Source organism: Trachurus japonicus, chromosome 16, assembly GCF_045865225.1.
Source record: "Trachurus japonicus isolate A0001 chromosome 16, Traja_1.0".
Taxonomy (NCBI): Eukaryota; Metazoa; Chordata; class Actinopteri; order Carangiformes; family Carangidae; genus Trachurus; species Trachurus japonicus.
The window spans coordinates 18,389,112-18,415,882 of record NC_140922.1 but is presented as its reverse complement, the minus strand read 5'-3'; the positions used below and the strand labels follow the sequence as shown (position 1 = coordinate 18,415,882).

The following is a 26,771-nucleotide window of genomic DNA, read 5'->3' as shown; positions in this document are numbered from 1 at the left end:
TTATCATCTCCTTGGATCATAAGAGTTTTCTGGTGTTATTTTAGTCTAAACATGTGACGTTATCAGCCCCAAAGGTTAGAACATAATAAAGCTGCTCTGATTGTGAGAGATGTGTGGTAAGTGTGAAGCTGTTGCAGCTAAAAGTCCACTGTGATAATGTGTGAAGTGTTTCAGATCTATTAATCAACAGCAGGAGAACAATACAGATTAAAGCACAGTCAACCAATCAATCAGTGGCCTGATTGAACAACCAATCACTGTGACTTTCAAAAAGTACATTGAAACTGTTTGGCAGGCTCAGCAACCAATTAACTTACTAATTAAAGAACTTTTATGATATAATTAATCTGATAGCCTGATGGGATCATTATTAGCCGTGGTGGTTTGATATGAAGCGGCCCATCACTTAGTGTCAAAAACTATTAGATGGACTAGCATTACATTTGGTGCAGAACCACAGACCAACTGGGCTATTACTGAATTTTGTCAGAATTTTAGAAAATATATTGAATAATATTTGATAATATAATAATACTGTGAGTAAAACTAAAATTCCACTGCTACTAGAGCTGCTGGTGTGACTATATATTATTATTATAACATATTATTATTGTCAGTGCTCTGTTTGACTCCACTGATAAATATATTTAAGATAATAACTTGTTTATAGACAGACTTTACTCCTGGTGTGCTCCCATTTGTCACAGATTAATCGAAATAGTGTTTGTACACCTATCTATTTGTGATCTACAATCATTAACATTAACACTTTTAACTAGCAATCAATAGAGCAATAAGTTCAACTTAAAGAAACTATCCTCTGTTAGAGAGTGATTCTGATCACGACACTAATTCCTCAGGACAGTCTTCTTTCGTCACTATGTCATTTTGACTGAAGCCACAAGGCTATTAATGTATGTATGAAGCTACATTTCATGTTAAGACGTTGTATTTATCATTGTAGTCTTTTCCCTTATTAACAGCCCCCCTACAGCTCCACTCAGCTCCCTGTAGGCTACACAGGAGTCAGTTTACACAGCCTGATACCTGCCCACCCCCCTCCGCTGTGGGGGGAGGTGGGGGCTCCCTCCTCTCTGCTGCCGCCGTGCAGCGCTCCGCTCCGCTCCGTCAGTGTGCCAGCAGTCCGCGCAGAGCGCAGAGCGCAGCGCCACGCTGAACCAGAGCGTCTGTCACACCGAGGATCTCCACACCGTCACTGGGCTGGAAGGCAACAAGAGTGGATAAACTGGAGCGAATAAGGTGAGCACGCGGGGGGCTGTCATTTTTAATAGCCGAGTTATTTATTCGAAGGTGTGTGAGTCGAGACTGATTTGTGACATTTATTAGTGAAGTTGACTGGTGGAGCTGCTCCGGGTGATTCGGGTATGAACTGATTGATCCGATCAGTTATTTTGCGTGATTGTTTTTTCACTTTTCCTCCTGTTGTGCTCTGTTTTCATAATGTAGCAGCAGCACAGCATTATTGTAGAGCTGTACACGAGTGAAAGGTGGCATAGTAGGTTATTAACCAGACCGTATGAGAACTGTCAGGCTAAAACGATTTTGTGCTGCCTGACAAATAATCAGTAGCCACGTTAACTAAAGATTATTACATAACGCTGTGGTGTTTATTATATACACACACTCAAAGGTGGACTACTCGTTTTAAAATCAACACATTATTTAAAGTGAGCGAATTCCTTAAGTGGACACGTCTCTATACCTTATGGAGAAATGTGTGTGTGTCATTTAAAAAATTTACAGCATGTATTACTTCAGTTTTGCCTCTGCAGAGTTGTGTTTGAGATCTTTACGGTCTGTTTATGGCCCGATGCCCTATAAGGCAAACTCTCCTGGGCAGCATGTGTGTGATGGATGTCATGCTGTGTACAACAGACCAGGTTTTTGAGAAGCGGACAAATGCAGCAAATCATAAATCATCTGCCATGTAAACCTACACGTGGACTCACAGGTTTAACTCCAAGTCCAGTCAGCAGAGAGTGAAACAGAGAGGTAGAGGCAAAGAGAGAGAAAGAAAGAGAGAGAGAGAGATATGGTTGACCACTGTGCTCTGATTAAAGCAGATACAGTTGACCTGGGGATTGCAGGTTTATCCCATCGTAAATCTGCCCAGCGCTAAATATTTACATCTGGATGAAATCAGGGGAATGGCACAAATGAGGCTCTGGCTTCCAAACATCTAATCAGGGAAGAAATGTTTTGTAATCTTAAATTAAATCAGCCATTTTCCCTACCAATCAGTTCAATTATGACCAAAACATGTCTGCTTTTATGGGCAGTCATACTAATAGATACAAATAAGCTCAAAAAAGTGTTACCTGAGAACATCTAGAGCAAGAGCAAGTTGGGCAGGGTCATTATGCGATCCTCCCACTCTTTAAGCTGTAAAGGCCGTAATGGCTGTCTCCTCCTCCGAGGCAATCACATGCCCTCGGGGTCAACTCCACCTTGACCCACCTCTACCGCCTCCCACCCCCGCTCTACTAACTCTCTGCTGACACATTCAAGGCTCACACACCCCTGAGTTGGTTTGGTCAGTGTGGGGTCAGGAGCATAAACAACTTAGCGGGCAGACTAAACAGACCACACATGTCCTCTAAACACATTCACCCTCAGATTCATAGGTGAACACGCGTCGGCTGGGCCCCGTGCGCAGCAGCAGCAGGAGGTTTAATTCATGCTTTTTGATGCAGACTGTGAGCTGGCAGAGATGCATGTTTCACTCTTACTTTCCAGAGGGAGAGACCGTCTCTCAGTTCCCTGCATAAGAAATATCAGTCATGAAAGGAAGATTTAGTAATTTATTAAGATTTCTGGATGAGTTTGCCAATTTTTCCAAGCAACTTAAGGGATTTGGGTGTTGACTCAAAAGATAAACTGATGAAAGATAAAGCAATTGTTTTCTACATAGTTTTGGATGTGATCACCATCAAGGCCTTCATAGATGCGAGTGGAGAATTACACATGATGTATTATGAATTGTCAGGAGGAAGATTCTGGCGGATCTCCTCCCCATCTTTCCTAGATTCAACTTTTATTTTTCTTTGAAGTTGAATCCTTAATATCTGACCCAGCAAGCATCCTTGCATAAAAACCACAGTGACTCACAGATCAATGAAAAACACCCACAGCCACAACACCAGTCCTACGTAGGCTACTGCGCACGTTCCAACACGGGATACAAACTCCTCTCCAACCCGAGTGCCTACCTGCAAAATTACAGTGCGGATCGGTCGTAAACACTCCCTCCCTCGCTCCCCCCCCCTGACTCATGTGGCAGCGTGCTAATTTTCCAGCTGTAATACGGCTGCATCTGCGTTTGATGCCGATCCCGGCAGAGCAGACGAGAATGCCTCCTCCTGTTACGGAGCAGAGAGCCCAGGGGCGCAGGGCTGCTCGCTGCAGTCTGTGTCTGGGGTGTTGACAGGAGGCCTGACATCATTAATATGACTAAATGGAATGTAATGTCGGCGTGGCTTATGGCACCGTGCAGCCTCACTGATGCTGATGGTGCTGATGGTGGTGGTGCAGCAACACTTCAGAGCGCTGAAAGCAGGTTACAGACAGTGCAGTGCCTGGAGAATCATGTGGACTTTATGACTTCTGAGACAGTTTGGTTTCTGTGTAGTAAACTTGCTCACACACACATACTCACAGACTCACCACATTGTGGCCATTTAAACAGAAGCTAAGAATCACTGACCTGTCAGAGAGTTTAGAAGCTTACGGTACAGTATGTAACAGTACAGCAGGGTTTCTCGCACTCTTTTATTTTCTATTTTTCTAATTTCTTTGTGTTCTTTAATCCGACTGGTCCGAGCCACATCAGTGCTGAGTGTGGAGAACAAGCGGAAGCCGCAGGACATTTCATGGTTTTAGTTCACAATGGGCCACTCATGTGTTTCTTATCACTTTAAAGTTCAGCTGTACCACAGTTACATTCAGGGCATGGTTTTGTTTTCCTGCAGAGCACAGCCTCCACAAACAACACGTCCGTTTTTAATTTCTTTCTTTTTTTGTTTGGGTGGAGGGTGGGGGGTGGGGGGGATTAAACATTTGTTCTGTTTAATCACAGTTTTGTTGCATGGTTGCATGTGAAGACCCCCAAGTTATGGCGGGAAGCTCAAGTTTCTAATTAGAGGGGAAAATGTACCCTGCTAGTGACATCATCTTCCCCCTGGCACTGTGCTAAAAGAGAGAGAGCGTGTGTGTGTCTGTGTTGCCGAACAGCAGCTGGTTTTGGATACTTGACGTTCACAACAGTGTGAGACTTCAAACACTCACACACAAACTGTCGGACTTATAATTTAACTTTATTGCTCCTTGTCGCCTTGTTTGGCCCATTGTGCCGACGGCCTCTGGGAACTTCCTCAGTGACTGTTGTCAGGAAGATTGTTTGAAAAAAGCGGAAGAAGTTGTCAAAAACTCGGCTTCTGACTGACATCCAGCACCAAAACAACAGATTCACATTCACACAGGCACCCTGTGATACACTAATACCCACTCTCACACAGGACTGCTGGCTGAAACGAGAAGCAAAACCTAACATTTATATACCAAGCCAGCATTTCTTCTGTTGTGTAAACAGAAGAGAGAGTGGAATCAGATTCACTGGAGTGATAATTTGATGAGCAAAGACATAGTTTTCCAAATGCATGAGCCTGGAGTGAAACGTTTATGTTGTTGGCTTATTCCTCTTGGAAGAGCAACAATGCTGCACTCAAAATTTGCACCAAATGTTCATATTTAATTTTGGATCCACTACTGATACGATCATTATCTCAATCAGCCTTGTCATTCTGTGAAGTCTGAGTCAGTTTTCTGCCGTTACATCACTTCCATCTCCACGGGCTCATAACTCAATCCATAATTCATCATGGGCGACGGAATCATGAAACATGATCTGACAGATCTCCATCTTCCAACAGTCCCCTGTGTGTGGGTGACAGCTGTGAGAGCAGCCCCTTCTCCCCATCGCTCTCACATCCCTGTAATTGTTCACAGTCCGACCGGGCGCCTCTGTAGCTTTGCCACATCCCATCACACTCAACCGTGCCGCGCTGCGTCCACTCAACCGCGAGGAAGACGACACAGGCCCCGGACGTTCCCCTCGACACAGGAGGAGACCGGCGTTGATGCGGCTCCGCGGACTCTTTCCGGGCTCCTCCAGATGTTTTCTGATTCTGACAGGAGCGAGGCAAGAGGGGGAGGGAGGGGAGGTGGTGGGAGGAGAAGAGGGGACAAACCAAAGGGGTCTCTTTCCACGGCGCTCAGGGGGCTGTTTGCGGGGAAGCAGGTCGGTTGATCGGTAATGAGAGAAGACAGCTGGCAGGTTCAGCGGAGGTTAACAGCTAAGCTTAGATGGCAGCGAGGAAAAACAGAGGAGCTCAGTGCAGAGTCTTTGTGCGAGAGATTTCTGGATGGTTCTTTTCATGCAGTTTTAAATATTTGGAGAGAAGTCAGGATTTATTTGAGGTTTTGTTTTGTGCATCTCTGTTCTCATCTCACAGTCGACACTCAGGGCTCATCTGACATTTCCTTGGTATGATGCTCCGTTTCTGTTCCTGCTGATGTTTCTGGCTTGAAGTGGGCAACACTCAGATTCACAGATTAGGTGATTTTGTGATTTTGTGACTTACACAATAAATGTAAGTGAGGCATTTTCTCCCCAATTTGACCTATTTAGTGACAAGTAGTTATCTTGCTAGAGAATACCAGAGATCTAAAACCAAGCTTTCAGGTAGCTGCGAGCCATGGTCTGTGGTTTAAACAGCTAAAAACAGTTCCACCGAGGCTTGGATGATGCATCCAGAAAACAAACCGCTGCCATTGTGAGAAGTGTAAGTCGAGCATTTTGTTTTACCATGCATTGTTTAGTCTATGAACTTTAACTCAAGGCATTGTTTAGCGGTGCAGATGGCAAATCAATGTTGGCACATTCAAAGTGGTGGGGAGTGTGTAGTAGTAATACAGCAGAGGGGGTGGGTGGGTGGGTGGATGGATGGATGGGGGGTGGGGGGCTTGGGTGCTGTTTGGCACTACAGTCACAGATGACCCAGTGTTTGGGGACACAGCACAGCTGGAGCAGCCTTAAGCCCCGACCAACCCCAAACAGCCCTGTCACAAGTCCTCACCAGTCAGTGTGAACCTCGCACTGCTAACATCAGCAACATGTGTTTGGAATAATGTGATAGTAATGTCTGTGTGAGGAGAGGGAGGGCTCGTACAGATGTGACGCTAATTGTTTTTCTCTTTTCCCTCTGTGGCGTCTGCTAGTGAGTATCGGCCTAATCTCCTCTCTGGCGTCCAGATTTTCATTCATTTAATTTATCACCCCCAAGTCTAAAAGTGAAAGCAGTCAGTTCCCCTTTCTATTTCTTTATCCGTCACTAGAGTGACTTTTTATCACTATCTAATGATGTCTCCATCATCTTAACTGCTGCTACACAGGTGTATAATTTAACACCATTTGACTGTGTTTTGACATTGTACTTACTCTCTGCAACTCTAACCACCACCGTCCACCGAAGCGTCTTTTATCACTTTGTTCAAGCAGACATATGCCTGGCAGAGTGAAAAATGTGCCGACTTGGTGAAATAAAACATCTGGCAGCTCGCCAGACCGAGCCGTCTCTCAGAGCATTCACACCAGCTGAGAGCTTAATGAGGGTTCACAGTGTGAGAACAGGCCTTCATAATTTAAGACTCCAAGAGACCAGGGATGTGCCCAGATTCATGCCTCTGTACCATACTGTATAAACAGCCTCAGGACAGGCCCCCTCTTCTTTTTTTTCCTTTTTTTTTCAGTGGCGGGTGGCTCTGGGTTACCCTGAGTTGCATTGTGCATTCCCAGTCCACAGCAGGGCTGCTAGAAACTCAGTGGGTCACTGTGGTTTGTACTTTTGGTCACATAAGCCAGGCTGGCATGTTGAGGGAGCAGCAGCCGTGGTCATAATTTACAAAACTACACCGTCCAGAGCTGGGATGTCTGCCTGATGTAGGCCAGGGCTGGACGCTCGCTGTATAAACCTAACCCTCTTTCTCTTGCATACACCCACTTTCACCACAATGCCTCCTCCCACACACACACACACACTCATCCAAATGACACACTGCACTCTGTGACCAGTTTCTTTTTCATAACCAAAATGTTTCTCTAGTAGCCTATTGTCTTCAAGCTCAAGCCCAAGAAACAGCACATGAACTACTTAAACTTCAGCAATAACATTTAAATTTTTTTAAAAAAAGCAACAAACAATCCACCAGTAGTTAACAGTCAGAAATAAAAGTCAGGTTGTCTCAACCAGAAGAGATAGGAGTGTGCATTTTCTTTCATGTGCACCTGAGTAGGAAGTGGTAGAAACTATTTGAACCATTTATTAATCAATCAAAAACATGACAAATAGGTGTGGCAACTTAAGAGCAGCTCTAGCGCACACTCATTCAAATGATCTCCCTCCAGTGTATTGTTGGGACGTTGGCTGAATTATCTCTATCTTCGGCTTTGATGATATTTTTCCCCTTACAGTTCTTACATGAGGATCCAGGTATATGTCATCTCCCTATAAGTGTTTAAGTATTCACTCGTCAATAGTTCACTCATCGACAGTGAGGTATTGCAGGTGGGCTTAACATTCCTGGCTCAGGGCGTCTCTCTGTTACAGTGTGGGTTATTAAGTTTCCTGCCGCGGTGCACCTGGTGGATCTGATCATGATCTCCATCTAACCGAACTGAATTCAAGATCGAGTCTAGCTAGATTTTGGCTGCTCGACTCCAGACAAAAGTTGGCTTTGCTTACAAAAGAAACTGTAGCGGAAAAAGTAAATAGTGCCTGATAAAACTTTATAGGTCAGAGCTGTTTGGTTATCGGGCCTAGCAGCTCTCTTCCTGAGGCCTGAGCTGAGGAGAGAAAGGAACTTGACCAGCCTGTTGATAAAAGCAAGCAAGAATGAATGTGAACACGTTATCTCAGCAGACTTTATCTGTGTTAACACTGCATGGGTGTTTCAGCGTTGATAAATGCCTGATGTGAAGTATAATACTTAGAATAAATCACACGCTGATAATTGTTTGGATTTCTTCCTCAGTTTATTGGACTGTTGTCGGCTACCAAAGGTTTTTGCTATTACTTATGTTGGTAACTCAGACTCAACTACTTTTATTTTAATGCTTTGTGATATTTATATATCAGGCTAATGATCATATAAGATGATTATTATCAAGCTTATGAGGCCAGAGACTCTTGCTTCCTCCGTCACGTCACTCGTTTCTCTCTTGACCTTCATCTTTACCTAATATTACCATGTAGCCATGCTTCACTCAACACGTCCCTGAGTTCTGCAACACACATCTTATCACCGTCCTCTCAAAGTCTGCACAGGCCTGCCTGCTCTGGTCCGTGGCTCCAGTCCTCAGCTGTCCCTGCGATCATTTACTTTGAATGACAAAAGGAGCCCATCTTGTCCATTTTACGGTTTGGGTGGAGATCTGTTCAGGTCCGGGGGAGGGTGGGGGTCCCTTAAGTCGTCCCAGGTGGCCCACTGCTGCTCCGCATGAATGTGGAGAAAGCTCCTAGGTAGCCTCTAACCGTAGATCAAGCAGCTAATGGTGCTGAAGGCCTCACAATGGTGATAGGATTTACAATCCGCTACCAGGCTTTGTCTTTGAGGGGACAGTAGTCTATGTGTCTCGTGGCTGCGGCTCTTACATTTTATTGTCATCATGTTATTTGTCCTTTTCCCTCCCTGACTAATGAGCCAGAGGAACCAGGTCAAGATTTATCTGTAGACCTGGTCGAGGACCATTGTTGTTGGCCCATTAATAATGCAAAGAAAGGCCGGTTCCTCTTTGTCCAGGGGATAGAAGAAGACACCTCCTTTTCTTCACCCAGCCCCCTAACAGACTTCTTGAGGTCTGTGTCTGTGCTGGATCCGGACAAAAAAGTCATGAATCGTGGCTCATTAGCGGCAGATGCTTTGTACTCAGACTGTAGAGAATCGATGTGTACAGATGCTTCATCGTGACACCTTTGAAAGAGCTTTGGTTAACGTTTGAACATTCAGACAGTGCAGTCCATTAGTGATGATTGTTAGTCTGTGTCAACCTTAATAGCGGTGCCAGATGTTAGTATGTAGAAAGCGAGAAATGCAAGGAGACAGAGTGGCAGAGAGCACAGACGTTAAAGATGGCCAGTTGGTTCCTTGATGGCAGCAGATGCCTCTCATCTGTCCAAAGATTAATGTGACAGGTAAGCGTGCTGAATGCTTTCCCAAGAGCTTCAAAGATGCTCCTTGAGAATGTATTAACCTCTTATCTTATGTTTACCTCCCTGGATACATAATTCACAGAGGGACTTCCTTTAACCTGATCCAAGGCGAGCTGGATTTGTCCAGATGAAGTTCTTCTGTGAGCTGTCCTGAAGCAAACAAGTACTTCCTGGGTTTTTCCCCCCCTCTAGGCCAAAGAAGCAGCACTGCATCTTCTCACTGTCACATATGAGATATGTGACGTTATAATCCATAACAAAGCCTGAACATGACCTGCTTCTTCTCACAGGGTCAAACGCAACCAGCCAAGACTATGTTGTTGATTAAAAGTAACATTGAAGTACATGATCTCTTCCCATGACAGGTCTGTGTCAGGGCTGTCTGAGCATCTTGATGTAGCATGACACAAAACATCTGGTTCCTCTTTAGCTGTATGGGGGCGCCTTGTTAAGCCTCCCCTGCAGGCTGGGCCATCCGCTTCACAGAGAGGACACGAGGGCGGGAAGAGAGGAGGAGAGAGGGCAGAGAAACAGACTGGGGAGTTTTATTAGAGACCAGAGAGACTGAAGGTGTGTGAGAGGTCACACACTTCACGTGGTGAACGTAGAGTTGATTGTCCTTTACAGTTTGGTGACACATTTGGTGCTTTAGCTCAGTACAGAGGAGGGATCACTTTGATGTTTGCAGCTTTAACTAGAGTCCTTGAAGGTACATCCACGTAGACTCATCTGCTGATATTAAACCAGATATTGAACCAGAGACTGATCATGAATGCTGATTATAATAAGGCTCAGGTCAAACAAGTTAGAAAAGTGAAACTCTGCTTCAGAAGTTGGACAGACTTGCAACATGTTGGTTGGCAAAGTATCTCCTGAGCTTGACCACAACAGCTGGGTCAACCATAAATATCCCCTGCTGACTGACTGAGTGACCAATGTTTAGCAAAAAGTTGACGTTTGCAATTTTCACAGTTTCAAAAGCTTTTTTATTTCTTATATATTTTCATTATTTCCCTTCATATTTATCTAGGGACTCTTTGGCAGTAGGTTACTAACAGCGTCAGCATGCCGCTGATTCTGATTGTAATCAAACAATCTTGCTTGGAAAAGTAACACAAACCTGCAATTGTTCGAAGCTAGACAAAACCTTTTGCAGATTACATTTAGATTACTGTGATTAAAACTGAGTGGAGCAAGATAGAGTCAGACAGCGAGAGATACACAGGGTGTACACAGGAAGAGAGTGATAGAGTAGGGAGGGAAATGAGAGGGTAGGGAGGCCCTGTGGCATATACAGGAGATGTAGAGAGATGAAGAGTGGGAAGGGGAGTGTAGGGGAGCGAGATACAAGGTTAAGTAGCATTAGGAAGGAGAAGGCGTGTGTGTGTGTGTGTTTGTGTGTGGGTTCGCTATAGAGATGAGAAAGAAGGGAAGGGTTTAGAGGTTAATGACAACCTACAGTGAGAAACAAAGGAGGCCGTGAACAACAGGAGAGAGACTCTCCAGCAGCCTCGCACTTTTCACAAGCCGCCAGATCACAGCAGAAGGTGCTGGGTACTAATTTGGCTCATTATGGTCAATGGACCTAATGGTGACTATTGTTCTCACGCAGACCTCAATAGAGCCACTGGTTCACTCTATGAGTGTGTGTGAGTGTGTGAGTATTCAAATCTAACCTTTCTGAGATAGCACTTGGAGCAAGAGATAACCTCTAAAAGTGGTCGGTTTTCTTTGAAGCTCCAAACGTCAGATCCAATGAAGATACACTAGCGTTAAGAGCAGAGTGATGGAGATGCATTAGAAGTAGGACAAATATATGTATACAGTCCCCATATTGTTATGGATTTCGAGGATATGACGGTTGGGTGAGTGGATTATATCCATATAGGTATTGCTTTATATTATTTTGCGTACTTTCATCCCATCCCCCTCAATGGAAGCCAACATCAGGATTAATGACTTTGTTTAGGCTCCCGTGGTGATAATCTCCTTTAACGCTTCAATAGCATTAGCCTGCCACTTTCCCATTTTGAACCCAGATGGGGAACAGATTGTTCCGGAAGAAAGGTGTCTAATAAATACCCTATAACCTCAGCCTATACGCCGTAACCCCCTTTTCCAACTTCCTCCTCATTTTCTGGCCATTTTTCTTGTTTTATACCCACCTCGAGCCCTTTCTTCCACCCCCCACACCTGTTGTGAGACATTTTCCCTGCAACTCTACCTAAACAATGGTGGACTTTCCCGAGCTCTGACAGCTCCGACATCTGGAAAAACTAACTGGCTGGCTGTTGCCCCAGTTCCTAAGTGGATTTATGGTCGTATACCATTTGACAAGCCTGCTCTGTGAGGGGTGCTGTGGCTCAATGAAGCCCAGAGTAATGTGAAATGTTAGGTCGCCTTCCAAAGTGTCGATAGTAGCTCAGTAATTAGTTGAAGAGAAATGTTTAGTAGTAGTAGAGGTCGAGTAGATACAGTAGTAGAAAAACATGGAAAGCATTTTAGGATTAGTGTTGTAATTACTAGCAATTATGTCTCTATTGTAAGCACTGTAATCATCTAAAATGAAATGTGCTGAAACATTCAACTTTAAATGATTATTTTCATAAACAATTTGCACAAATTACACACGCACAGTAACTGCAGATGTGTCTGAGCTTGATTTAACATTGTCTTAAGATTTGCAGTGGCACTCAGCTCAGCAAACACAATCATCTCTCTTCTATCTGAACTAGTCATGGGAAATAGGGAATAAGTTTGGGAACATGAGCCTGAATGATTTGTTCAGGAGTTTTCAGTGTTGCGTGAAGTCATGTAGTCTTCGGTTTAAACATGGCTCCCTCATGACCTTTGTTGCATCTCACTCAGCCATTTGTTTTCTATCTACTATAATCAATTGCATGTCAGTGTGTAAGACGGAGGACGTGTGTACAGGGGTGCGTAGGGTTCGTTACTGATGAAACATGGATCCTTTTTCCTGCCAAAAGAGGTTGTTCATTGTTTTTACCTCATCCGAAGGAAAAGCTAAAATAGCCTTTGATAACACTTGTAGCAGACCTGAGGGGACGATAAGCGCAAAAATATGACAGCATCCTGCTGTCTAGCTCAGAATAAGGAGCGTTTATCTCTCAAGAGTACTCTTTATACATTTTAAAGGGAGGTGAATGAAAAACAGACACCACCTGTGCCTCTGGGTTTTTCTAACAGCTTTGGGTTATAAAGATGTGCTCTTTGTCTGCACACTTTGGCACATGGCAGACACTCGCTCCTTCTTTCTGCACGTGAAAAAGGTGCAAAATAACAGTGTTTTGACTATCAGCAGCTTAACTGTGCATAGGGCGGTCTTTCATTTACAGGGAAGCCTCTTATTGCCTCATGCATATGGGCTTGGGAGCAAAACTAGAGCAGCTACACAAATACACCCATGACCACATGCACATACAAAGCACACATACACAGACACACGATAAGTCGGCTGGGATGTTTTCAAGCTATAAATACTCCACGGGTGAAGCCCTATCCAGTTATGGGCACGTGTGTCCCCATCCCCCCTCCCAATTCTTCATATAGTGTGAAAACATAAAAAGATATGGGACATCTTCACAGACCACAACACAAGTCTGGAGAGGTGGAGATCAATTTCACAGTGTTATGCCTTATAGTTGTTTTAAAGTGTCATTTAACTTTTGTAGTGGCTTGTTAATTTGAAGAACAAGCTGCTTAACTGTGACTATGAAAGAGTTATTAGCTCAGAAGTGAAGCAGCACTCAAGGCCGGGTAAATTACAGCAGCCTGAGTCTAGTTCTCAGTGGAGACGCGTTAAAAACTTAAAAAGAGGTCAGCTACTGATCCGTCAGAAGGTTGAAGATCTGTGCCCCTGAAGACAGTGTCCTGTCATATCGGTGCACAAGCAGATGGATGGTTTGGTGGAGGTGGTTTCCTTGTAGCAGTGTGGAAAACACAGAACACACGCTTTCTCTGTTTGCCAGGTCTTCTCAATAATCAGTCAAACTGGTATTTTTCTCTCAAAGTAAAGCCGACACAACTGGCCCAATCGATGGTGAGAAAAAAGAAGAAAAGATTAAATTCCTGTGCAGAAAAGCACACAGTTTGTCGTCATTTTCTCTGGATGTTGTGATAGAGGCCACACAACATTAATCTCACGTCAAATGAAGACAAATGAATGTATAGGGACAGACACAAAAGAGGAAAAAGAAATTCTTGGATAGGAAACATTGCACCAGTGCATGGTGATTCGTATATGTGACTTCTGTGTTCACATTTATGCAACAGCTCAGAATAATGTGTTCAGTGTGAGAGGAAAGTCACATTACCTGTTTGCACACTGACTGTGGTTTTAGACAGGAGTGTCAGCTACATGTCTAAAAGTAGCATGCAGATTGTATTTAATATATATGCGAGGTAGCGGGTCATTAAATGCGTATACATGTCAGCTCTCCATTGCTGCCCACTCCAGACATGTAACTCCCTCCAGCTTTAAATAAGTACAATCTGAGCTGAGCTGCAGGGACCACTGTTCTCCCTGCCATCTGGTCTCTGCTGCCTGCCCTGGAGAATAACACTTCCAACTAAAACCAATTTCTCTCTGTCTCTGTCTCTCTGCAGGGGTCAACCCAGGTGAGGTGAGGACAAGGACAAGATCTGCATCTCGCCTCCCTTATCTGTCCATCAACGACCCAAGTGCCTCGGTGCCGGCCACCCACAGGTCACCTCAACCACGACGGGCGCCAAACAATAAAAGTCTTGACCCGGTGTCCCTCGGCCGCTTGTGCAAAGCAAATATTTGAGGCCATTATATCTCATTTCTCCGCACAGCCGTCACTGAAAAGATCAACGGCGAAGGGTGTTGTTGGAAGATAAAAAAGAGAGAGAAGAAAAAGTGGGGGAGGAAAGAGTAACCCTTTCAAAGAGCGCCCTGCGAGCTATTTCTGCCGCTCTGTGGGCAGGGAGCGTCTCATTTGGGAGTGTTTCTGGCCGACAAAAAAAAAGCACTTCCCTGTGCCCTGCCTTCCCATCCGGATGCCTGTGTAAATACTGGATAGAGATATCAATTTGCTCTAACGTTGCCCAACAAAGAGACTGTATGCTATCTATAGAGAACGATACAACAAATTTGGCCTCTGTGGTCTCTTGAATTGCTACTTATCTATCACCCTTGGAGGAAGACTTGAGAGCTGTGAGAACTGGAATGAGAGCTGCCGGACACCCTCGCTAGTTTTTTGAAGCCTTGACAGGGCCGACAACAGCTCTCTGGAGGAAAAGTGAGACACTGAGAGGCTGCAGTTTTGATGTCTTTCCCGGCCTGGTGAGCCAACATGAAGCCCCTGACGCCGATCGGATCCCCGTCTCCCCTGAGGCTCCTGAACAAGGGTCCAGACTACCTGCGCAGGCAGATAGATGGCGGCGGACAAGGTCGCTCCATCAGCGCAGTGGAGAGGCTGGAGGCGGACAAAGCCAAATACGTCAAGAGCCAGCAGGTGATCAACACCAAACAGGAGCCTGTTATGGTGCCCTGTGCCACCCCACCGCCGCAGCCTCGGCGCGCTATCGCCGTCCCAGGTAGCCTGACCCCACATCTTCCCCCGCGGCGCTCGTCCAACACTCCCTTCTCCACGCTCTCCGGCTCCTTCACTTCACGGGATGAGAACGAGAACGACGATTCCAGGAAGGAGAACAGACGGACTTCTGTTGATATTGAGGCGCATAACAGGAGCAACGTGAACAAGGTGATGCCTCCGAGCCCCAGGACACCTGGAATTAACACCTTAGTAGCGCCGCACAGTGCCCCCGTGCTCAGAAGAAGCACAGGCAAACGCATGCTGAGGCCAGACTCCCTCGTCATCTACCGGCAAAAGAAAGAGTGCAAGAGCCCCAGCGGTGCAGTGGTGGGGGAGAACAATAACATGGAAGTCAAGGGGTACAGTTTTGTCCGCCGCCTCTTTCAGGGCTCCATGAGGGAGAAGGGTAGCGGAGGTGAAGGCAGGATTCAGAAGATGGTGATCGGTGAAGAAAAGGCACCGTCACGGGACGGAGACTCCCGCATGTCTTGGACCAATGACAAAGACACTGTGGATGGAGGACCAGGGAGCAGGAGGTCGAGCAAAACGGAGCAAGAACGCAGCCCGAGGTCTATCCCTAGTCCCGGATTCAGCTGCGCGCTTGATCAGACTAAAGATGGACTTACAAATGGCGTCGGTGACGGTCTTAACAATGGTATCACCAACGGGAACCACTCAAGTAGCCACAACGATGAGAATGACCCGTGGAAGCGGGCGTCACCACTACCAGCGGCCAGGAGGCGTTTTGGGGCGCTGCACCGCTCCAAGTCAGACCTGTATCTGCGCTGCTCTGTGGCGTTATCGGAGCAGGAGAACTTCTTTGACTTCTGTGGGCTGGACATGGACATGATAGAGCGTCTAGGCCGGGAGAACTTCCTCTCCGGGGCCAGCTCCATAGACACGCTCTCACTGGCCCTCCGCAGCATAGGCGGGGACGGCTGCGGGGGCTCCGAGCCCAGCGAGTTCTCCCGACACTCAGGAGACGGCCTGTTTCAGGAGGAGCTGGCCGAGCAGCTCCCCACCGGGGTGTCAATCATCGAGAGAAACGCTCGGGTCATCAAGTGGCTTTACGGGTGTAAGAACGCTGCCCGAGAGGGACCCAAAGAGTCTACGGTTTAATACGAGGACGAAGAACCATGTGCCACGGAGGACTGAGAACGAGCAGGTGTTGGATCAGCATCCATGGCACATCGTTCTCCTCAGTCCTCTGAACTCCAAAGAGACTGTTTCTCCAAGCGAGAGGACGACGACTTCTTCTAGTTATCTCCTGTCAAACTGATATGTTGTATTTATAGAGCCTATGGAAGTATTGTGTGGGTTAGATCGACCTCACTGGTGAAATCGAATCATTTCTCCCTACAAAATGTTTTTGTATCTGTATGAGTGTGTGAGTGTGTGCGGAGCAGACACCACCGTCTTCTTCACTTGTAGCTTCCTTTCAGATATTGAAAACAACCTGATTCAGAACTGATCTGAAATCAGCCCCCTGTAACCCCTGACACGGCACATAGGTGTTTGTCATGACTCAGCGGACACAGTTTAGTGTCCTTGTCACCAACACTCTCCTTTAATGACTAATTTAAAATGGAAAACCACTAAGCTATGTTATTTTTCTTTCTAAACTGGAAAACTGTTGTGTGAGTGTGAAGTGAACCATGAGTACCTCATTCGGATCTGTCCCAGTTTAGTTTGTGTGTTGCTTTTTTTTTTTTTTTTACTCCTTAAACGCAGGCGTTGGAACAAACATGCGAGGCACCCCTGTGGGGTTGTTAATGCACTGAACTGGACAGGGAAAGAGGAAATGAGAGATAGAGATATAGCTTTGAGTCCTTACAGAGAATCATCTCATATAATGTTAAACACTGAGCTGGATTCAAAGGAGCACCTGCATCATGGAGGACACGGAGCCATGCCTGGCCAGTAGGTTTCATCATTTTCAGCTCATTCTCCAACCCAGAAAGAAGGTCAATTCTCACAAAGTAAACACTGTCCAATAATCACTCGTGACACAGCCATTGATTACCACTGCTAATGCTTCACGCCTGTTCTGTGCTCACAGCGGCGTAAGCTAATAGAGCTGCCTCTCAATGGTAAAGTCTGTGAGAGCACAACACGACTGAGAGAAACAAAATCTCACAGCCTCACAAAAGAATTTTTAATTAAACCTAAAAGAAATAAATTCACCTCCAAAAGCGAAGTAGTTACAGTTATCAGACTCTTGCAGCCAAGTGCTGTAGGATGTCACTTTTAGCATCTGGCAGTTTACAGATGTTTAACCTCCCCAGCTGGCTGGCTCAGTCAGCCTGTCTCCCATCATAAAACAAGCAGGGGAGGCTAAAGCCGCCCTCCTCTCTCTGATAACCACAGATCCTACCTCACTTCATCCATCCTTCAGTGATTGTCACTTTATCTCCACCAGAGGTCATTTCCATTGCTTGGCCTGGAGGATGCCACTGAAATATGAACTGGGGGGTTCTGCCGAAGTATGTGGAGGTTAGACTGAGTATCACTGAACCCAAGGGCACGTTATATTTGTACATGTGATAAATGAACACAATCATTTGCAGCCTTGATATGTTCTTTTTTTTCTTCTTCCTGTATTCATCATGAGCATGGCACCCTCCTGAAACTCCTTCAAACTGGATTTTTTGTTTTGTTTTGTTTTATATCCCCTGTTAAAAACCATTTGGTTGCATGTTTACAAAGTGGCTCCGTAACTTCTGGATCTCCTTTTTTAATTTCATGTATATGAGAGATTTTGATTTTATTCCAAAGAGGTTTGTGTATGATGTACACAGCAAATAAACACAAATGAAGAAATACACCTGTGTGAATGTTTTTGTTGTTGTACTTGAATTTCTCTATAGAAATTGCTCAGAAATATAGTAGTCAGTATTCAATTAAGACACACATATAAAACTGGAGAAAAGGGAGAAAATGTGTAGAAAGTGCTGTAACTCTGACGTATTGTCTAATCTTCTTAAAGGGAAATGGACGATTGAGTCAGTGTTGTGACGGCGTCTTGTCCTTGACTTTTTGTTGCCCGCCTCCAACACATCACGTCTCATTTTTCACATTATCTCAAGTGGCTGCGTATTAATCCTTTTAGCATTCCCTGCATACTATGCTCTTGAGTGAGTTGCAACAGGTTGTGTTTACAGACAAGGAGGCCTCTGTGTGGCCTGATGCTATGTCTACGCCGTCTCAGGAGCAGACCCTCCACCCTGTCTGCACACTCCTCCTGACACTCTTTGTCCTCCCTTTTCTCCTTTTCAGCCCTGAGTCAGCTTTTGTTCCCTCATGCACCAGCTCGCTACGGATTTAAACCTTAAGGGGAAAGTGGAAACTGCTTTTTCCTGCTGACAACTGTCTCCTTAGGCTGGAAGTCACAGCATAAATCACACAGTTTATCCATTGAGATAGAAATGGTGACGGACTCAACATTTTGGGGAATATGATGATCCACTTTCTCTTCAAAAGTTTGATGTCAGGATCGATACCACACTCATATCATGTAGTCTCAAAATTTAACATGCTAAATTCAGTATAAAAACTATTTTCCCAGATGTCAACCTGTTTTTAAAGATTTTAAAAAGGTCTTTATTAATTTCTCTCACTTATAGATGTGCGTTTCAAAATGTGTCAACACCTTTAAAATCGTCCCATGTGCTGCCGGGTGACAAGTTGTTCTATTATTCACTGTCCATGACAGCAGCTCTAGGGTTTGTCTGTCTATGACTTACTCAGAGGAAAAACTTGTTAAAAAACTCACAAAGGGGAAAAAAAGAAGTGATTTCTATTTTAAGGACTTTCCCTTCAAAAGACGCCCAAAATGGTTTGAGGACATTTAAGGATACAAATGTCTGACACGTTCCCGGGGCTCTGTTGCACAGACACTGGACACAGTTTCAGCAGCTGGTTGTTTCCTCACTTCGCCCTGAAGTCTGCAAGTCTGTTTCAAATAGCAACACATACAGTGTATAATAACTAGATACATAAATACACGCACATCCGATTTCTGTCTCCTGCACCACACTTCCCATTCCCTGTGTCTGTCGTTCCCAAAGCAGAGGAAAACAATGGCCCTCCTGTGCGCCCGTGTCTCTGTCAGTTACTCTGACCGGAGGGCCTGCTGTGACATCCTGTTTTGGGTTCATAGGACAAGGTTTAAACATATGGTCATGTTTTGAAATAAACAGACAACAGCTGGCAGAGGACAATTCAGATCTTGTTGTTAAAGGGCTGACAGTTATGGTTCGGACTGGCCTGGTGCTGAGCAAGCAGAAGTTTTCAGAGGGGAGAAGAGCTGGTCTACCTGATTTAGACTTTTCGTTTGCTTGCAGGAAAACGGCTGGTAGTTAGAAATCTGGATGATAAACTGGCAGGGATCCACCACTCCAGGCTTTGATGCTGCTGATGTAGTTTTCCACTCTCATAAAAAAAAAAAAAAGACCCACCACAGGGGGTCTGAGGGGGGCCTCCTGTTTTACACTTCTGCACACCAGCAAATCGTGTCCTGCAAAGTTTCTGACCCAGTTAGAGCTTCACTAACTGGTCTGTGAAGCTTTTAAATGAGTAAAGCATCTCTAAAAACTATTCTTGGCTATTTAACACAGCACACATGTAGAAATGACACTTTATTATTTACACAAGCAGCTGTGGGTTTACTTAACGCACCATAACAGACACACTTCTCAACCAATGAAAATCTCATTTAAACTCTCTCTGGTTGTGACAGTCGCCACAAGTGTGTTCGAGACCAAAGTCTCACATATCCTCTGGCTTAAAAACCTCCAACCCAGCTAATCGACTAATCTCAGATACTATCATTGTGTCTTTTGGGTGGGCTCACACACTGTGTTGCATTTGTAACTGGGTTTTTTCCTCTGTGCTCCTAGATGCAATAATGTGTGTCAGGGTTAGCATGGGTTGTGAAGTGTGTCAAATCTGGCCTAGTTCTTCTGCGCCAGCAGCTTCAGCAGACTGCGGATGTCTACGCTTGAGAGAAACTCGGTTCATGACTCAGGGACAGAGTGGCTGAGCGTACACACACACACACACACACACACACACACACACACACACACACACACACACACACAGGTCTCTGATTTGTCAGGACAGGAATAAAACTTGGTAGCCAATTAGCAGCTGTTACCAAGGCACCGTTTCATCAGAATTAAGCTCGAAATATCCAAAAGCTACAATCACAGGGGAGGTTGTTTTATCTGCAGTGGTGGTCTGAAACTGGAAGTACTGGTGCAGGAGCAGGACTCTGACTGGGGTTTGGAGTATGTGATTCCTTCACAGTGGATAAGCAGCAAAAATAAACCTCCAGTGACAGATTTTTTGGCTATATTTGGGGGAGTGGAAAAAAAGCTGTTGACATATTATCATGTTTTCAGGTGATATATTGAGCAAACAGCTGCTTATTAATACCTCCAGCAAACGTAGAACAACAACATATAGACTGAGTGGTGTTTCTGGATACCTGATGGTTTATGTAAATCACAGACGACAACATTTAATCTCCTTTTAGCTCATTTAGGTCTCTATGGTGGTTCTATGGAGGCATAATGCGTTACAGGCTGTGAAAAACAAACCAATGCCATGGAAGACCCTGCGAAGCTCCAGACACTCCACATACAAGGAGTCATGATCCACCACAAATTTGACCACCACCTTCCTTAACGTTAATACTACATTTGCTTGATTACTGAGTTTACTACCATACTACCAAAATGTCATGCAAAACAGAGCAGCTCCACCGAGAGCTGGAAGAAGTAAAGAATGGTAATAGCAAAGCCCCCGGAACATGGGAAACAACAAATTAATATTTAATGCAGGGGAAAACATTGTGTTTTCCTCTTTTTACTGAGGCCTGTTTACACCTCTTGTATACAGTTTCTTGTGCACCAACTGCACAGGCATCAGTCTATGAAGACTAGTTGCAGTTTGAAGGAACTTTGAACAACCTACCAGTGGGAATAAATTAAAAATATTCAAGCTGTAATGACCTGTTACAATTCAAAATTCTCACTGTATGAAAGCAAGAGGCCAAGCTTTGTACTCAAAATGTAGAAAAACAGTGAGCAGTACTAAATAGATCACCATATAGATTTAAAAAGGCAGTTTGTTGATGGTCTAATTTTAGACTTCATAGGGCAGCCCTCACGTGTAATACTGGGAATATGGGAAGCAGCTAAGGTCTTCATCTGAGAGCCAGAGGTCATTAGTCTTGACCCAACAGACTGATTTGATGTAGACGCAGACTGGCTCATGTCTGATGAACATCAAAATCTTCTTAACTGAGTCCAAAGAATGACTGGAATGATCCAACACAGCAGCGTTCGAATCAGTTATGTAATTTTGTTCCAAAATCCAACAGCTGGTTCACATCTGGGAGTGCAACCTGTTCAAAATTAAACTGTTGTTGTCGCTCCTCGTTGTCCTCTCACACCACGAGGTTTTAAATCCCAGTTTCACCTCACTACTCAGCTACTGCCCCCTCACCTCAGAGTGCCAGGCTTCTCCCTCTGGACGGCTGAAATCTTAAACCAGAGCTGGCAGGAGGTGGAGGGGGTCTGCTTTGGTGTACCTCCACCTCCGTAACAAAAACCATCCCTGAGCTGGAGGTATCCTATAGCCGCGTCAGGTCGTAAATCAGGGGAGTGGCTCTTTTCATTCTCCTCTCTCATGCGTGACCTCTGCTTCCCAGGGGGTCAGGGAGATGGGCTGAGCCCGGGCCCTGTGGGAAACCTGACCAGGAGCCACGGACCCTCTTCAAATAACCATCTGACGTCAGGAGAGACTGCAGCAGAACAACGGCAGCACTGCTGGAGGGGCTCTGCCTAAATCCCAGCTGAAACTTACAGGAAGAGCAGACAAGAGTTTTATGTGTTTTCTTTTCAGCGGTGCAGAGAGGTCAGTTGACCCTCATTGTTGTACAAGGGCAGGACTGACGGCAGCCCGGCTGAACCGAAACTGAATATTGAACACTTATTGTTCTTGTCAGGGAGCGTTACGGCTAATTGCATCAATTACAGCCAGAAGTTTCCTGGCTAAGCTGTTGTTAAGTTTATTTACATGATCCATCATCACTGTCAGTCCAACACCTCTGAAGAGCTACAGTGGAGAAGGTTAGGGAGAGATCATGGTTTTTGTTAAATATGATTAAATATATTGTGCCTGAAGTCTTTTTTAAACCTGATCACAGTCATTGTTCTTTCTTGATTCAGGAACCCAAGGATCAGCCAAGGCATACCAAGAAGTTGTCTGTTGAGCCATTGAACACAAAATGACACTTGTTACTCATCTTGTTATGGTTTATTGCCTTCTCATTTGCACTATTGTTGTACATATTCTTTTGTTATGTGGATTGTGTGTGTGTGTGTTTTTTAAATGGTACATTCAAGTAAATTTACAACATTGCCTCTTTAAGTTAATAAAAAACGAATAATGTTTATTGTTTCCTTCATAGCATATTTAAAGTTGTTGTGTTATGTTATGTTATGTTATCGGTAGCAGCTCTGATTATTATCAATAATATTATTGTTATTATTAATACCCCAGTTACTGTCAAGTTTAGAGTTAGTATGTATTTCCTCTATTCTATGTTCAGTCCAAGAGTGTTTTAAACCAAACAGCCCAATATAACTCAGTGAATTGAGAGCAGTGATAGATATAGATAGATATGATAGATATAACTGTAGTTTTTTCCTCTCGCTACTACCATTCATGGGGCAGAAATATTAATATTATTATTACAACAATTATAAATTCCCACCAGCACCCTTTGGGAAGGCACTTCTGTATAGCATGCTAGCGTGATTACGCAAAGACTCTGATTTGTTTGGAAAATGATGTTCTTTGTTGTGACAAGTGCAGTGTTAGTGATAGAGGCTGTGTGGTCGAGAGCTCAGCAGAGCCGGGGCCCAACACTGGCAGCAAATAATCCTCAGTGTTTGTTTTCACCTGTTAGCAGCGCAGATTAGATTTGCTGTGAGAAAGAGGGAAGTTCTCACTGTGCAGCAGCAACATTTAAACACTATGTGAGATCAGTGCCTTTTGGTGAATGGTAAAAATGTAACTTACAAACGTCTTAAAAAGTTAATTTTTTAGTTCTACTTTGAAAAGTGTTAGAGGGGTCACAGAAGCTGTACAGAAATTATTGATTTTTTACCAAAGAGCTACAGATAAAGAGGCCATGAACCTGCTGCAACACTTTTTAACATTAAAAGTCACAAGTGGCAGTTGAACAACAACTTTGCCCAGGTTCATCACCTTTTAGTGTCACCTGAAACCACTTGTGTTGTGCTCTCTGGATGTTTATTTATTTGCCAAGTGTGATTTTTGAACAGTGCATATTCTGTCAAATGGAGGATAATATTTTGTGAATTTGCAGCGTATTTGTGTCTCTGCATGTTTGCAAAGATTCAGTGTGTTGAGTTGCTATATCTAGGCATAAACATAACATACCCCAAATTATTTTGGCAGCACGCAAAACAAACAGATTTGCTCGTCTCACTGTCAGACGCAGCACTGTGAGAGCTCAACTCGAGGTTTATTCATTAAAATGAGACTTGAAAATGTCTGCAAGTCACTGTGAGAGCAGATGTTCCTTAAAACAGGAAATAAACAAGTCTATAATAAACCTAGAGGTAAATCAAAAATACATGGTGAGCCACATGACGTCTGGGACCAGTTGCAGATGATGACGCTGGTGGACAGAGTGGTAAGCCTGCTCAGTGATCAAAGCTTCACTCTGGTCACAACCTGACACCGAGAGGACAACTAAATTAATTTGCTCTGATGATGTTTATCAGCTTCCTTACATCCATTTTTAAGATTGACGATGAGATGAGATTGTAATTTTAAAAAAAAAATCAGTTATGATTGTAGTTATTTCCAAACTCTGATATATTTTCTGCTAATTATTAATAAACTTTGCATTTTGATGCAAATATAGCCTGATCTGTGATGTGAGACCGACTAAAAGACCTGAGGTCCAAACAGGCAAATAGCTATAGATAAACTTGCTGTTAGAAAGCAGACACTCTGCCACCTTAGGAACCACCCAAACATTTGTGTTTTCTCCTCATGTCAAAGAATTTGAAGGAAAAATGTCAGTAATTTCAGTGTATTTTGTTTCCGAATGACTCCTGCATCAGTTACAGTAACATCTTGCCATGTGTTCTTCGCTGTGAGCTCATTTTAGGCCACAGTGAGAAAGCAGCATAATCACATAGTCAGAACTATTCCCAGTCCTGTGGGAACAAGAAAACACCAGGTCGACAGCTGGCCCTCCCTTCTCCTCTGCATCCATGAAAACATTCATCTACATTTCTCAAGCTCTGATATTCGACTCCCATGAGGGTACAGGGTTCAAACTCCCCGATACAGTCATTTTACTGGTCGCTTTATTGCACCCCTATGGTTTTCCTTGACTCGCTTTCACTTTCAGTTCTTGATGTTTTCACCAAACTGGGCAAAAGCGTCTCCTGGGACCATATGTTCACAATATGGTCCGAGTGGAACCAGTGACTGGCCCCTTTTAGGCGCTGGCTTTGATGTGTTCGACACTCAGTTTAATTGGTTTGGGAAGAAGTAATGCATGAAGTTTTAGATCAACAGAGCAGAAGTTTTGCCCTCATTGGTTTGGAGTAATATTTTGTGCAGCTATGCTGTCGTGTATTCATGGAGAGTGTAGTCTGACAACTGTGCTTTGCAAAGCCACTTTGGCAGTGTTGGTTAATGTTGCTGCAAGGTATCAAACCTGTATCTTTTTCACTCTGCACACATGAATACAGTATAAGGAGATACAGTATATTATCGACATGCACTGGAATGGTAGTCTGTATACTTGTATCAATTTAATATTTCAGTTTTTCCCTCTAAATAAATTTGCAAGTATGTTCTTCAGTGAGCAATTGGAAGAAAGGAATTTGAGGAATGTATATGACTTTAGCACAAAGCTGCAACATGACGATGTAAAAAAAAGAAAAAAAGGAGAAACTTTTAGTAGTTTCTTTTCTTGATTGAAACTACAATCAAAGGACACAGAATCTTAACTCTTAATTCCAGTCAGCAGCATTTTTCTATTTCTACAAACTATTGATCCAGAGTAGACCAATCAGCGGCTGGAAGAGTGAAACGTTCATTTTATTTCTGGCTGTACTTTCATAGCGTTGCATAACAAGTGAAACCACTGATTCCACACTTCATATTTCTTCCATCTACTGCAGTTGCAGGATTTCAAAGTGGTGGTGGACCAGATTTCTTTGGAGGCTTGTCTCTTCTGCTATAGCTCTCAATGCTCATATATTTATGTATGAGGATGTGTATGCATGTATTCATGTGGAGAAAAGGGCATCAATGTGTTGTGTAAATGGCCGTATGTGGACTGTATTTGTTGTGTTTCTTTTCTTGTAAGACCTGAACATGAGCAGATGGTGAGACCAAGCTTGTCTCTTGAGACAGTTATGTATCTACTGCACATGATGCTTCATGACAAACGTCATGTAATGTTGAAAACTACTGCCACTCAATCTGACTCCCAACAGTCTGTGTGACTTGGACGTCGACTGCGAGTGTTCCAGCTTCCCTAATTGTTAAACAAATTAATTTCCTTCTTCCTTATTCTTTAGACAAAATATTTCCGCCCTAAAGCTGAGGTGAAAACCTTCTTGCAGCACAGACAGTCCAGGCTCAGACTGTAGCCTTCAGGCTGTAGAGGAGTTAGGCCCAGCGACGGGAGAACTGAAGAATGAATCACTGTCTGCTCTTCATGTCTCTGTCTGCACCTCTGTGACTGACGGCTAAGCTGTAGGTCCATGTCATCTGAAACTATCACTGTCACAAGCAGTCGTAGCTCTTTTTGCTAGCAAGAACATTGTTGATAAATCTGTGTCTCTGGTTGACTGTTGGAGATAGTGAATGTAAAATGATCTTGAGAACTTATTATAGATACGAAACACAATACAACAAAGGGGAAGGTTTTAGTATGCTAGAGTTTAATGGAGTGTTAACACTGAATCATGTAACACTACAGTAGCTGGTGCAGTGTAAGTGTAAAACAGCAAAACAGGGCTGCTTCCATTAGCCTGCACTAATTTGGCTTTGGACATATGCAGATAGCAAACGAGCCAGCTGTTCATGCTAACATACTATAGCCTACATTAGCTAAGAGACGCAGCAGTGCACAATCTTTTCTTTACACTTTTGCTTTTGTGTTTTTTGTTGTGAAAAGGTGGGATTGTGTCTCTCTGTGTACACTGGCTCAGCATACGGTGAAATCCAAAGTTAGCATTGGATTATTGCAGTTTATTGCATTTTGACTTAAAAATGTACATGTATTTACTGACATTTATTGGCTCATATAAACGGGTACGAATTAATCAGCCTGGTGGAAAAATAGTGCAAAATGCCCAGGGCACTACCCCAGCTATGCACACAAGAGGAGCTGCATTAGTGATCATCAGCAGTCAGTCTATCCTCCTAAGATCTGTCAGGCTCCAGATGAAGAGCGTCTGTCTGCTGCGCTCTCCAGCCTCCACCATCATCAAAGCAGACCAGAGCGTTTGACCTCGCCCTCGTCTCCACCACAGTTCTGGGGTTGGCCTTTCCTAATTTAACCCCAGTCTGGTTGGCTGGGCCGAGGGAAGGCCCGCATCCATGGCGCCACGCTGGGCAGGACCTCCCCTGAGGATTCGGGCAATGATAGCACCCAAAACCCACAGAGGATCCCCACCTGACATCTCATCCTCTGTGGGGTCGTATCAGATCACACAGGAGAACGCCCGTCAGCCACGAGCGGGGTTGGAGGTATCATACTGGTTTTGTTGGTTTTTCGATTCTTGCACTAATTATGTCATGACTGGACCTTCACAGACAGTAAACCTCACTC

At 44.3% G+C, this 26,771-nt stretch overlaps 1 protein-coding gene across 1 annotated transcript; it reads left to right on the top strand.

Moving 5' to 3' along the window:
* Positions 1-1,130: 1,130 nt before the first annotated feature.
* fam110d (family with sequence similarity 110 member D) lies at positions 1,131-17,534 on the top strand. Its single transcript, XM_085802360.1, has 2 exons — positions 1,131-1,260; positions 13,914-17,534. The coding sequence occupies exon 2, from the start codon at positions 14,624-14,626 to the stop codon at positions 15,983-15,985; it is 1,362 nt and encodes a 453-aa protein (XP_085658486.1). The 5' UTR covers positions 1,131-1,260; positions 13,914-14,623; the 3' UTR covers positions 15,986-17,534.
* Positions 17,535-26,771: the final 9,237 nt, after the last annotated feature.

Excerpts from the sequence above, each read along its gene's own strand:
- fam110d (XM_085802360.1), top strand. The coding sequence starts at position 14,624 with ATGAAGCCCCTGACGCCGATCGGATCCCCGTCTCCCCTGAGGCTCCTG.